This window comes from Pleurodeles waltl, chromosome 4_2 (assembly GCF_031143425.1).
Source record: "Pleurodeles waltl isolate 20211129_DDA chromosome 4_2, aPleWal1.hap1.20221129, whole genome shotgun sequence".
Taxonomy (NCBI): domain Eukaryota; kingdom Metazoa; phylum Chordata; class Amphibia; order Caudata; family Salamandridae; genus Pleurodeles; species Pleurodeles waltl.
Window position 1 is genome coordinate 869,638,396 of NC_090443.1, and position 14,550 is coordinate 869,652,945.

Genomic DNA, 14,550 nt, shown 5'->3' on the forward strand with positions numbered 1-14,550 from the left:
TATTTTTCCCTAACAGATCAGACTTTTATAGATGCAGAGGTACAAGACCTCTTACGCAAAGGAGCGGTAAGTTATGCCTCCCCTCATCCAACAGGTTTCTTAAGCCCCATCTTTGTCGTAGACAAGAAGGGAGGAGGTCACCGTCTAGTACTAAACCTCAAAGACTTCAACTACTGGATTTTATACAGACACTTCAAGATGGAGGGTATCCACTTGTTGCAAGACATTCTTCTAGAAGGGGACTGGATGGTGCATCTCGACCTCAAAGACGCTTATCTGTCAGAACCCATTTTTCAACCCCACAGGAGATTCCTACAATTCCTTTGGAAAGGACATTGTCTGGAATTCAATGCTCTCCCCTTCGGTCTCTCATCGGCCCCGTGGTGCTTCACGAAATTATTGAGACCTGTGATGGAGCGCCTGAGATCCAAGGGAGTCAGACTCATAATTTACCTCGACGACATCCTTCTGATGGCTCAGAAACCCCAGACGCTCCTGATGCATCTGGAATGGACAATCAACCTTCTGCAGGAATTAGGTTTCCTTATCAATGCGCAGAAGTCATTATTGACTCCTTCCCAGGTGATAGACTTTTTGGGCTTCAGGATAGATTCCAACCTCTCTCTTCTCATTCTCCCACCTCAAAAGATCCGAGGCATCAAGAGAGAACTGAGAGCTGCCTTAGTGAACCAGATGATATCCCTGAGAAACATTGCCAGAATAGTAGGTCTCCTGGCCTCCTCGATTCAGGCAATATTCCCAGCACCTCTACACTACCGCGCCCTTCAGAGACTAAAAATCAGACACTTCCAACAGGGTCTCAGCTCTCATTCCCCTAACAAACGAAGTGAAAGCGGAGCTCCACTGGTGGCTTCAACACATGGAAGCTTGGAACGGCAGGGCAATCTTCGGCTCTCACCCGGAAGTTGTGATCGAGTCCGATGCCAGCCGTTGGGGATGGGGAGCCCGGTGTGGGTCGATAGTAACCGGAGGACGCTGGTCAACCTGGGAACAGACCTCACATATCAATTGCCTAGAACTTCTGGCGGGATCCTTTGCCATCAGAAGTCTTTCCCCTCAAAAGACGGACTGCTGCATTCTGCTACGAATGGACAATATATCTGCAGTTCGGTATGTCAACAAGCTGGGGGGTACAAAATCCAGGATACTAGCAGAAATTGCCAAAGGCTTTTGGCATTATTGCCTCAGTCACCGCCTGACTATCATGGCGGAATATCTCCCAGGGGACCAGAATGCGATAGCGGACTGGAATTCCAGATACCTGACAGACTTCAGCGACTGGAGACTGGATCCGATAATATTCCAACAGATATCCAGGATTTGGGGCCTGTGCGAAGTAGATCTTTTTGCATCTCGCCTCAATTCTCAGGTTCCGACCTTCTTCAGTTGGCGCCCAGACCCACTGGCACTAGCGACCGATGCTTTTCTCCAAGATTGGTCGAAGTTTCGGGGATATGCCTTTCCACCATTCTTAATGATCCCCAGAGTACTATCGCAGATAAGACGCCAGAAAACGGAAATCATATTGGTGACTCCTTTCTGGAGAGCCCAATCTTGGTTCCCACTTGCCCTTCAGTTAACCTGTGCTCTCCCTCTTCTCATTCCTCCTCGCCCGAACCTCCTTTTGAACCCGGAGAATCATCAACACCCAATGATTGTTTCTCAGAAACTAACATTGATAGCTTGGAAGGTTTCACGGCAAGATGGAACTCCCCATGAATTTCGCAACAAGCTGCGTCATTCATTAAACAAGCCTGGGCAACAGGCACCCACAAGAGATATGCATCTGCCTGGCGAAGATGGACCAATTGGTGTCATAGACGGGATCTCAATCCAGTGGCATTTAATATTGAAATGATTGTTAATTTTCTAGCCGAACTAGCTGGCTCGGGCCTAGCATATAGAACAGTCAACAACTTTAGATCTGCCATTTCAGCTGGTCATAACCACCTTGAGGGAAAACCAGTAGGTGAACATCCGTTAATCTGTAAGCTGCTTAGAGGTATTCGATTTTTCAATCCCCCACAGGCTAAATACTCTACCTTGTGGGATGTCAACATTGTACTAAGATTCTTGGAATCCTGGCCAGACAATATTTCCTTATCCCGTAAACAACTCTCAGCCAAATTGACAATGTTATTATGCCTTGTTGCCTGTAAATGCCTCTCAGACGTCAAAGCCTTAGACCTAACAGGTAGGGTTTTCTCACCAGAAGGAGTTACTTTCAACATCTCCAAACGGACAAAGACTAATTGCAGGTCAGTATCTTACCCAGCTTTCTTAGATAACCCAAAACTTTGTGTGGTTCAATGTTTAAAACAATATGAAATTGTTACAGAACCGTTTAGACAGGATACTGCTGATCAGCTATTTATAGGTCTACAAAAGCCATTTAAACCGGTCTCAACTGCTACCTTGGCTAGATGGGTTAAATGGTTAATGAAGGAAGCGGGCATAGATATTAACGTATTTGGAGCTCATTCAGTGAGAGGCGCTATGGCGTCCAAAACATATGCTCTAGGTTCTCGCTTAGAGGACATTATGAAAGCGGCCGATTGGTCAGAAGAATCCACTTTCAGAAAGTTTTACCAAAAACCTGTGTTAGATGTTGCTTCTGTGGTTGTTAATCAGCTTTAAACTAGCATAATCCGAACCTCCGGTCCTGAAATAGAATTAAAAAAATTCTAGCTTACGCGTCAAGAATTTTCAATTCTATTAAGGACACGGAGGCGAGGATTATCCCTCCCTAAGAAACAATCTTATTAATATAATATGTTTGCAATATGTTTGAATTTATAATATACATTATTTCTTCCCACCCTGAAATGTTGTTGACACTGAAACATCCCTCTCGAAAATGCTATTGACCTGAAAACTTTCTTAGCTACCTTAGTATGGGATATTACCATTTGTATATATTTTTTCCCTCAGGTTCTGATCAGAAGAACACTTGAAATCAGTTTTTCCTACTCTGAGGAACTCCTTCAAGGTCCTGTTCGTCGACCCTTCAAGAAGTTCGGTTCCAGAGGATTTCGTTTCATCAAGTTTGGAGTTTAAGAACTTGTTGTTATAACTGTTTGAGAGGGGACCTAACCAAAGAAAGAGGAAGTGACGTGATAGGTCGTGACACTTATGGACAGAAGTTGTGGGTGGTGATTGGGCCACGTGATAATGGACATATGCCTCATGGGGCTTGTAGTTTTTGTTTTACTATGTACATTGATTGGCTGCTGTTTGGAGTACATAAAGAAAGAGATAGCATAATCCTCGCCTCCGTGTCCTTAATAGAATTGAAAATTCTTGACGCGTAAGCTAGAATTTTTTTTATCCTTTTAACACCTCCCTGATGTTGGCCAATAGTCGACTAATGCACTGGGAAAGGTGTGCCTGTGTCGGCCATTGGCGACACACACACTAAAGGGGTTAATGGTTATACTGGAAGACTGAGATATAGAAAACCCCACACTAGGCTATTCCTGAACAGAAAAATCTAAACAAATGGCCTGTTCGTTTTTTTCTTAGAAAGGCAACCCTACTACAGACATTGTCTTGGACTTGTCACCTACGAATAATTACTATCAGGTGTGTTAGTCTAATTAGGTCAGTGTATTCAAATTAAGACAACAGTATCGAGAATGCTCAAAAACACAGCCCATCACTGGAAGCGTTTTCCTTAATGTAGTGAATAGTGGTGGGCAGCCTAGATATGGTTATTTTTGTAAACTGGGTGTTGCTGATTGGCCATATGAAAGAAAGTTTTACTTCAGAGTACATGAGCACAACTTGCCTTATTTATTTTTGCCCAAAGTATTCTTCTAATGAGTTCTCGCAAAACTGGTTATATTGCTTTTACCTAGATATCATGTGTGCATGATGCATGAACTTACGACAAACAATATCCAAGTAACAAAATATGCGTTGTATTATTTAGACACAAGATTAACAAATCATTTGCGAACGAATACATAGCTTTTACGGTTACATGAGCCTATCTCTCGTAACGTCAGGCTACACAAACCACCCTATATTCGCTATTCTTCCATGCCCGCTGCGATACCACGCTGTTTAGTAAAGCTTTTCATTACATTTCTTATCGTCCTTCTTTTATGTTTACAGAACGGTGAAAGCTGTAGTTGCTGTTTTCTTCTTCCTCCCTTCAAGACATAGAAGAAGGGCTACACTGCAGTAGTTTGGTTTTGGGTCAGGCAAACCGAGGGCACTCCCGCCGGGGTCCTCGAAAAGCCGCGGCGCAGGCACTTTGAATGGAAGTGGCGCGGTGCTGCTTGATGAATACCGGCTTCTTTGGAGTTGACAGTAGGTTGTCATTGCGGCGCTGTAGCACTTCCGCAGACCCCATTGAATTAGGAATTTCAAGTGGGATTCCTTACAATATCCTTACAGCCACACCATGAGTGCCTTAAGGCAGGAGCACTGGTTTCTGAGCAAGGTAAGGAGACCGTGGCTTCCTGGCGGTGTGCCGGGGGGAATGAAGATGTGTGGGAAGACAGAGATTGTGACAGAGTGGCCAACTGAAAAGAGAGCGAGGAGAGCGCAGACATCAAAGTAGGACTGTAACTGGGCTGTCGACATGGACTTTAGGATATTGTAGTATGTTCACTGCATGCAATGTAGTTCTGCACTTCTGTATTATTCCTACCAGTATGCATGTCGCTTCATGATAAAATAATGTTAACCGTTGTATTGCAGACCTACTTTTAATCACTCACAAGATTATCATTTTATTCTGTTATCACTTCAGCAGCTATGGGAGCTATTATATTTATTTGTTGGGCAGCATTGGAGCTCGGTGATAAACAAAATATAGGCATCAACACGAGAAAGTGTTTAGTTAGAATCAACCCTGTCTCTTCCAAAGAAGACACTCGGGCATTTAAATCTGAGCATACAGATTAGGTTATAGTTCCACCACATGAGCAATCGTTTAACTCAAATTGGAAGAAGTACACTATACGAACTCCTTTGCCTTAAAGGAACAAAGGATACCCACGGTGTGGGCACCAAGTAAAAATGCATATTATTTATAGCAACAAAGTGCTATAGTACTGTAGAGTGTAACAACTGATCAACCCGTTGATAGAAAAAAGAACTGGGTATATCTGTTTCTGTACTCACCGAGTTGAATTTCACCTGCTTCAAGCGGGTGACGATTCAGGAGGCATTCTGCTAAAAATAAATATGCAGAAATCTTCAGAGTAAGTCAAATTTCCTCGTGTTATTCTACAAAAACTCCTAACTCATGTTATGTCCCCGGGAATTACCATTACCTGTAGTGATAGTAATTCTGAGAAGGGGGAGGTGTCTATAGTCCTCTGGTAATAAGATTTACCGGTTAGTCACTGGGCATTATCCCTGTGGTTGACATCAATGTGTGAACGCCTACTTACTACTACTGTTGTGGGGCTATTGGATTTGGAGTTGCTCCTGCAGTGACAGACTGCTTTCTGATGGAACAGAGGGCAGAGGAGTAGACACTTCAAAAGGAAGCAGACCACAAATATAAACTGCAGATACTCTGGCTCTAAATCACATTTGACCACCAAAACTGTCAATTGTCAACTGTTAAGCAGCCAGTTAGACTGCAGAGAAGGAGGAGAAACTCTGCAAGACTTCTGCCTTTGACCAGTACTGAGATCCAAGGCCTCCTCATGTCCCAGTTGGGTGAGGGACATATCCCAGGGAATACAAGACCACCTGGCCTGGAGCGCAGGCACCTGCCTGCTAGGCAAGCCCGCGTGCCCTGTGAGGAAGAGCAGAGCATTGGAGGGAGCGAGATCCAGTGGGGATTCCTGTCGAGTGGATTACCTTAGCAAGTAGTCATATTGTTGTCCATGTGCAGGGAAAGTCTGTGACTTTAAGATGCCAGGGGAGTGCTGCTGTGAAGTGGACCTCGATAATGGATGTGCCTAACAGGTTATTGCCTGTGTGCACTGAGGGCACAGTGACCCTATATCCCAAAAGGGGTGTGGGGGCGCTGTGAAGTGACTGCCATGCTGAAAGGGCTGTAGCCCTTGTGTGGTGGAAAGCCAGGGATCACATATGCCCGGAGGGCCTGCTGTGAGGAAATCTGTGCTGATTGGGTCAGAGCCTGTGTGCAGTGGAAGGATGATGACCCCATGTGCCAGAGAGGCCACCAGGATCAAGCAAGAAATCTGACCTAGTCAGGATCATCACTGGAGGAGAGCGGCTGCCGTGGGGACCCCTATTGAGTTCCAACATCGGGACCTTCACACTACTTCCTCTTTTCCAACTTGCCGTGGAAAGGATCTAAGACCTTACCCAGCTTGGAGGAGCCACAAAAAACCTTTGGTCATGCAGCCACACAACTGCATGTGAGGAACTTGAGCACCTCTGAATGCAACCAGTCTGCGTGCAGAGAACTTACTGGGGACAGCTTTTGCAGCTTCTTGCAGAGGTGGTAAACGTAGAAACTCTGGTCGCTCCAATCCTGCAGGTGCAAGTATGACTAATTTTGCACCAGGAAAAGGGGAAGTTTGCTTGTCAGATAGTGCTGTGACGCTGGAACTCATCTGACTTTAAATATGTATTCGGAGTTGGACTCCTGAGACCCGGGGTACTAATGAGGCTTCACCTGAATGTCTCTAGCAATAATAGTTATTCCCCATTCACTGAAAGAGAGAAGAGGGAGTGGGACTTGGGGAACACTAGAGCCCTGACCTCTGGGGACTGTGGAAGTTTTTTATGAATGTTGTATTACCCTTTGTGTTGATAGTGGTAGAATAACATACAACTTTTTAACAAAAAGCAGGTATTTGACTGGACAATCGCGTATTGCTGCTACATGTATTTTGATTTATAAGCATGTGTTCATTTCATCTATTGTCCCTTTTATAAACTGGCCATATAATATATCAAAATAAGATATATCGTGCAGAGAGTCCAGGGGTTTCCTTACTAGTGGACAGGGGCTTGCGCTAGCAAGCCCAAGGTGATAGGGGGTAGTGTGGCCGAGCAGCCTTAGGCTTATCAGAAAGGAGTGTTAGACATCTGCAAATACACTCAGTCAGTAAATGAGACATGTGACTCAAGAAGGAGATCCACACCAACTTATAAAAATAACACATCTTTATATATTGGCACCAAAAACAATATGATCAGGTAAGTACATTTCGCAAGAAAAAGCTTTACAGTTTTGACAAGTTGACACTTAATGCAATTTTTGGAAGCTGCAATGTCATCCTATTGAGGAAAAATAAATACTGCAAACAGGTACAGTACAGAGACTTATGGGATCTCCTGAAATTAAGGTAAGTACTGGGCAAGGGTCAGGACCACACCAACAGGTCACACTGGGCTGCACTGTGCAGCCGGGTGGAAAGGTGTAGTATGGCACCAGGTGTCCAATGTAGTCAGTGGGGATTGGTCTGGTTGCAAAGAGGCTTTAGGTTTGGACAGGGAGTCACTCGAGGAGAACCACCAGGTTGGTTCAAATCTTGAGGTGCTTGGGGACACCTTTGTTCCTCTTCTCTCCTGGCCAGAGGCGACAGGTGCAGAAGTGCTTTGAGGCATCTGTGTGCAGAGGTTGAAGGTGGCGTCGGAGAGTCTACATTGGGCAAGTCAAGTTGGGCTTTGTTTCTGGAGGGCTGTGGAACCACGTTGGCACAGTTGGTCCACTATTGCTCAGGTGCAGTACTGCTTTCTGTTGTTGAGTTTTTGCAGTCCGGAGTCCTCTCAGTTCTCTTGAGGTGCCTGCAAGATGCAGGGAAGCTGCTCCACCAGAGTTTCTGGGTCTTTGTTGAAAGCAGGCATCCTCCCAGGCTTTTGAACGCACAGCAGCTTGTAGGATGAGTCGACTTTGGCACAAACCAGTGGGAACAGCAGACAAGCCGGCAGAGCTGGGTTCCAAGTCTGGTGCTTCTTTTGAGGGCTTTACGTTTGCAGCTCTTGAGTGTCCTCCTTCGTAGGTCAGCAAGAATCAGCCAGGGGCTCCCCTGAATACTGAATTTACGGGCGTTTCTGTGAGTGTAGAGTAGTAGCCAATAGACTACTTATCCCTGGTATCACTACACCCTCTATATGACCACTTCCTGTGGGAAATGGGCATAACCCTGCCCCAGAGCTCCTAAATCTGCCAAGACCAAGATGGCAGATTTCTAAATGTTGTGTCCCCATCAGGAGACTCACCTTAGGGGGTGGGACTGACCTGAGGGGAGGACACACCTCTCTGATTACTACATTTCCCACCTGTCCAGGTGCCAAATGAGCCCTGGGGCAGGGGGGTTGGCATCTCTCCTGTTAGTGAAGCCTGATCTACATACCAAGGGCGAGGGCTTCTTTGAAGCCCCCTGCCTGGAATGCAGGTTTGCAGGTCATTCTGTTGGGTGGGGTGTGTAATCAACTCTCTCAGAGCAGGCTTTGTTCATCAGTACCCAACAGTAAAGGTTCTAACCCCCGGGGGGTCTGTTTAAAACTGGTCAGTCTGCACACTGGTAGATGGTAGGTTTTCAGGGGGCATCTGTAAGGTGCCTTCTTGGTGCCAACACTGAGTTCAGTGACTGTTTATTAATATGCAATGTTTGATGTTAAACATCCCCATTTTCGGTGAAGTTGTCATGTAGCTGGGGAACTCGTGTTGACCAGTGTCCATCACACCTACTTAAAATGGGTTCTCTGTTCCCTCACTATGTCTGAGAATCGGCAAAAGACTTAGCAGGGAAGAGCAGATATGCCCTCACATGCAATATAATGCGTCCTGCCTTAATATTGTAAGGCCTGCTACGGGAGTGACTTAAATATATTGCATGCAGTGTTAGGAGCTGTGTGCCATGTCATGTTTTCACTGTTGGCTGCACCAAGACACTACTCTGGCAGTCTGCATGTGTTAGGTGAGTTGTCCCCGAGGGTGGGCAATACATGTTGCACCTGTTGGGGACCCTCTTTGGTACCCCTGCCCTAGGTACCAGGGGGTACCAATTACTAGGGACTTACAAGGAGGGGATGGTATTGCCAATCTGAGAACAATTACACAGTTTTTAGGGAAAGAGATCTGGCACTGGGATCCTGGTTATTAGGAACCCAGAGCACGTTGTCAAAATTGCATGGAATACCAGGCAAAAAGTAGGGGTGACCATGTCAAAAAGGGGCACTTTCCTACACCCCTTCTCCTCGAGAAACCTTAGACTGCTCGACCCGCAGTACCACTGAAAGTCCAAGTGCTGAAGGGGCACTAGGCCCAGTCGTTCAGGATCCATAATAGGGCGGACCTTTGGAATAAGGAGTGATTTCAAGTTGCGTGCATTTTGTGGTGGAAACGTGTCAAACAAGTTGGTCATGCCAGATTGATCTAATTTTCAGAAATGTATAGGTAATTCTGAATTCTGCAAGGGGTCACTTGTGTATGGTCCTCAAGGTTGCCCCAGAGAAAGTAACCGGTTGAATTAAAAAAAAAAAGTAAGTAAATGAGTAGGAAAAAACAGGCAATTGTGCCAATATTTTTATCTGTAACTTCTTGTCACAACGGCCCAATTACAAAAGTAATACTTTTGAGCCCGGCAGACCTATTTAGTTGCTGATTTATAGCGTTTTTAGGTTCTCCCAAACACACACTATATCTACAGCCAACTACTGAGTTGCAACTTAGAATGATCCAATATTCAACAATTCACATGGTAAAATATACCAGTTTTCATTCTTTATAGAGAATGAAAATTGGTATGAAGAAAGCCTATGTATTTCTAAAATGTACACAAGATATTTCGTTTAGGAACAACGATTATTTGTACACCTCTGACCTTCTGGTTACCCATACTATTGTGGTTTAGAGAACATTTAGCAAGGTCCAGTTTACTATCTCTTCTTAATGCCTCCTCCACAGAGACACCATCAAACTGATGTAGTGTTTTTTCCCCATCTGGTGCTAGCTTGGTGAAATGCACACATTCTTACCTAACCTGCGAATTTCCCTCAAAGAAGGTATAATTCTTTGCATGGCCAGAGATCCTAAAATTCAAATGATCAACTCTTTAGGATATAAAGAGGCCAAACCTGTATATGCTCCCTAAAGCAAGTACTAAGAATTTCATTGTGACCCGCACAAGACTTCCAGAGTGTGGTTCAGGATGCTCACAAGCCTCGTCAGCCAGCCTGCTGACAACCTGCAAGCAGCCAATCAAAAGAATAACCATTGCTAACCTAACACCGTCCACTGAAGATGCATAGTGCTGCGATCAGCCATTGAGGATGCTAAGAAGAGACATTGGGCCAATGTGCAAACCAATGAATTTGCATTTTCAGAAATTGCAGATCGTTAATGCAGATTTAACGTTTCTGATTCACTGTGCATTGCAATTTCATTTATAAGATGTAAGCAACACAGGTCCTGTCTGTGTGGAAAACATTATCTAAGTTGAGTATGCTTGTGTATAACAGGTTGCAGTATACCCATCAAGTCAAGTATTGCCTAGAATCTTCACTGCCCCTCCTTCTCCTTTAGTCTGTTTAGTATGTGCAGCATCCTGACTACTTCTTAAAGGCCTGCCATTGTGGTGGTTTGAAGTGCAATCTGGGCATGATCTTTTTATTGTTTGCAATTGATTACCAACTACTTCCATTTGATGGTATTTTATGAATCCTTTATACATAGTATTTCTGAATTGTTGCACACGTTTCAGAAGTACTTATTCCCATTTCGCTAAATTGTGAATGTGTTTAGTTATGTTTAGTAAATCACTAACTCTTTGTGCTTAAGATCTATTATTTCTCCTTGACTTCTGTGGCAGGTAACTGCACTAAAGAAATCATCAGAATACTACGCGAGCTCTGCACGTTTAGCACTACACCCAGGCCACTTGTCATCATAGTCACCCCTAGCTTTATTCAAAAACTGCCGAATACTTGAGGTGGATCTACAGTACCTGAGGTGCATTTGCAGGTCTGTCTCTAAAGAAGAGTTCTGGCATTCTTATTCAGGTATTGTTTTTCTGTGAAGCTTGGACTTTCATGGCAGTCTATCTCTAACCTCTTCATAGGTAGTAAATATCTTCAGAAATATTACTTTAATGTGCAGGTGAACCTGCTGTCAGTTATGTTATGCTATGGTCACTTTGTATAAGACCCCAGTTAGCACAAAGATAATTAATGAAGCAGTCTCTGAAAACTGCTTTACAAAGAGCATCAAAAGAACATGGACCACTCCGCTCAATAAGAAATCTCCTTTGGATCCCAGTAACTCTGCCGTCTACTGCCCATTTGCAGGGCCCGCTCTTTAGCTTTTGACACTTCTAGGACTAAATTCATGCTAACCTACTCCAACCATTCCTTACACAGATCTGGGCCATTGTACGACCAGCTGTTCATGAGAGATTGATAACTCTCAGATGTAACTTAGTTTACTATGAACTGTGACTATTGCAGCCAGCTGCTGAAGATAATTTTGTCTTGTTTGGGTGAGCACTCGAGTCACGATCTTCTGAGCTGTAACTGCGTTTCATGAAGACTACTACAGTGGCTTATTAACCAAAAACCTTGTGTCTGGTTTTAAGTGCCAGATTCTCAATGTTTTTTTCTCTTCAGTTGTGAGTAACTCCTGACTTGGGTGCAACTTACTATAGAGGTTAGGAGTTTGCCACACTCTCAAATTAAGTTGACTGAATTTGGTATGCTGTATTTTGAAATTGGTTATGCTTTCTCAGAAGTTGAATGTGACAATGTAATATGTTAAAGTTTTCTCAGTAAGGGGAAATAAAAAAATAAACTCTTGCTTAGATATATCTAGGTTTAGCTGACTGGCCGCATAACATACTTTTTTTTTTTTTTACCGCAGTTTTGTTGAGCATTCATTGCCATGATCAGTGTACTTGTAGGGCACCTACATCTAAATGTATGTGGCAATTTGAATACTGATACGTGTGTAAAAGTGCCAGATTATGAACTCTGGTGAACAAAACCCTCTATTCCCAGCTGGTGGTTTGCAAGGCTTAGAGGCCTCTTGAGAATAAGCCAATTTACACTGTTTTTTCCTCCTGTTGTTATAAGAACATGTGAAGCAGATTATGATCTGTCTGTGGCAGAAGGAACATCAGTAAATTCGGGAAAGTTGTTAACTTGTTGTTGTTGCAAAATAAAGTTTCATGTACATTCTTCCTATTTAAATCAAATAGTAAGGAAAATTGAGGCCTTTCAAAGCCAATGCTAAATACATCGGACGTCAGCTGTAATGGAAATAAGAACTGACTTTTTTCCATTCTTTTTATATCGCTGTCCTCAGGTGTTGAGTTGGAGAGTAGCTGCCAGCTTTGCGTGGTCTATTCTTCTACTGCCATTATGCGCTGCTGCCTTTATAATTCTAAGCAGAGTTGATTTGCTGCATCCCATACAGTGGGTCACAGGTAAGTTGTTTATTTGGTAGTTCATGAAAAAACTACCTACTCTGACATTGATACAGGCAAGAAAGGTTTTATGCACAATGTTTTGCATCAAAGCATCCTTTGAGGGCATTTTCCAAAGCTGCTGTGCAGAGTAAGACCGATCCAAAGGTTTCACTTATATGTAGTTATTTAATGTATAGTGTGTTGATTTTTCCAAATCTGATAGACTAACAATTCACTTTTCTGACATCTAAACGCTAAATTTGATTGAAGTCCAAAGTTGGATATTATGTCTTTCCCCCTCAAGCTTAACAAAAAAATAAAATATTAAAAAATGTCATGTTTCTTCAAGTTTGAAGCAAACAGTTTAAATAATGCCCAATGGTGACCATTCCCTGCCACACCTATCACTTTCTAACAAGGTTCTGCCTACTTTCCTAAATTCACAAAGCACAAAGAACTTCTATAACTTTCTTGTAGTCTTTGAAACCAAACCTATTTTGGTGTCAACACAAAACATTTTGTTCTGTGAACACCAACCGCTTTTACCCACCCTTGTTCTACATCATTACTGGTGACTGGAGAGGAAATGCTAGCCTCCACAAAGTTTGAGGTCTCTATTGTTCTTTTCCAAGCATTACAGCAGAATTGCACATATAACATGAATGTTTACAGCAGAGGACTTGAACAACAATCCCCATCATGTCTTTAACAGAGTTTATCTATGGGCATATAGTCAGTAGGTTTAGTGTAGAACTCTATTTTTAATACTGGTTTGTATTAAAAGTAACAGCTTATACAGTAACAGCAACCCGTCCTAACAAACCCCTAGACCACCACAGCCGCCCTGAACAGGGAACAGTACCATTGTAGATCACGGTTTTCCTTGTCAGTTCCCACAACCGATCTATCAATCAGGATTTATAGAGCATGCTAACCACCTGTGAGGATATCCAGATGATAGGGGCAGGCTGCTTGGGTGCTTCAATAGAAGAGCCAGGTCTTGAGTCCCTTTCTGAATTTATGGAGGAAAGGTGGAACTGTTGCAGGTTTTTGTAGTGAGGTAGGAGAAGGAACGACCTCCACTGTTGCTTCAGCAGAGGGAGAGGGGGGAGGAGGAGCTCAGGGGTCTGGACGGTAGGTGGAGTCTGTTGACGGAGTCGGTTGCAGTATTCTGATCTTTGGTTGTGAAGGGCTTTGTAGGCGTGTCACAATTGTGAATTGCCATCTTTTGTGGAAGGGAGCCAGTGAAGTTCTCTCAAGTAGGGGGTTATGTGGGTCCGTCCAGGAAGGTCAAGGTTGAGTCTGGCCACTGAGCTCTGAGTGATTTGAAGTCTCTTCATGAGGTGTGATGAGATTCTGGCGTCTGGAGCATTGCTGTAGTCTAAGCGACTAGTAATGAGGGCTTTTGTGACCGTTCATCTGGTGGAGACTGGGAGCATGCAGAGGGTGAGGAAGCAGGCAGAGGAGACTGAGTAGATCTGGCTTTTCATGGCTAGTGTGTTGCCTAGGATGATGCAGAGGTTATGGACTTGGTCTGTAAGGGTCAGGGGGGGTCCTTAGTGGGCAGGCCACCAGGAGTCATCCCACGACTTCTGATTTGTCAGTGTTGAGTTGGAGGCAGTTGTCTTGTATCCAGTTGACGATGCTTGTCTTGCAGAGGTGAAAGTTGGCCTTTGTGGTGGAGGGGTCTTTTGGATAGCGAGAGGATAAACTGGGTGTCGTCTGCATAGGTGATGATGTTTAGTCTGTGGTTTCTGGCGATGTTGGCCAAGGGGGTCATGTAGATATTGAAATAGGTGAGGTGAGTTATGAGCAGATGTTGTTCTTGGGCTCCAATCTCAAAGGAGGGAGGAGGACTCTTTGGGTTCTTCTGGAGAGGACGGATGCGATCCACTTGAGGGCATCGTCCTGGATTCCAATCTGACAGTGTCGATGGCCGCTGAGAGGCTGAGGAGCATCAATGCAGCAGAGTCTCCTTAGTCCAGGAGGGCTCTGATGTCGTCCTTGGCTTCGATCGGGGCGGTTTCGGTGCTGTGGTTGGAAAGGAATCTGGATTGAGTATCCAGATTGGGTTGTGTCCTGGAGATTGTTGTTCTCTAGGTATTGCTCGAGTTGTTGGTCGAGGACTTTAGCAGGAAAAGGGAGTAGGGATATTGGTCTGTCGTTTTTGAGCTCGTTGGTG

General features: G+C 44.2%; 1 protein-coding gene across 1 annotated transcript in view; it reads left to right on the forward strand.

Annotated features, from left to right (window-relative positions):
* Window positions 1–4,257: 4,257 nt before the first annotated feature.
* Window positions 4,258–14,550, forward strand: part of NDC1 (NDC1 transmembrane nucleoporin) — a 168,252-nt gene continuing 157,959 nt past the window's right edge. The window contains exons 1-2 of the mRNA XM_069232644.1: window positions 4,258–4,468; window positions 12,266–12,386. Coding sequence (XP_069088745.1) covers window positions 4,430–4,468; window positions 12,266–12,386 — 160 coding nt within the window. The 5' untranslated portion in view covers window positions 4,258–4,429. The remainder of the gene's footprint in view (window positions 4,469–12,265; window positions 12,387–14,550) is intronic.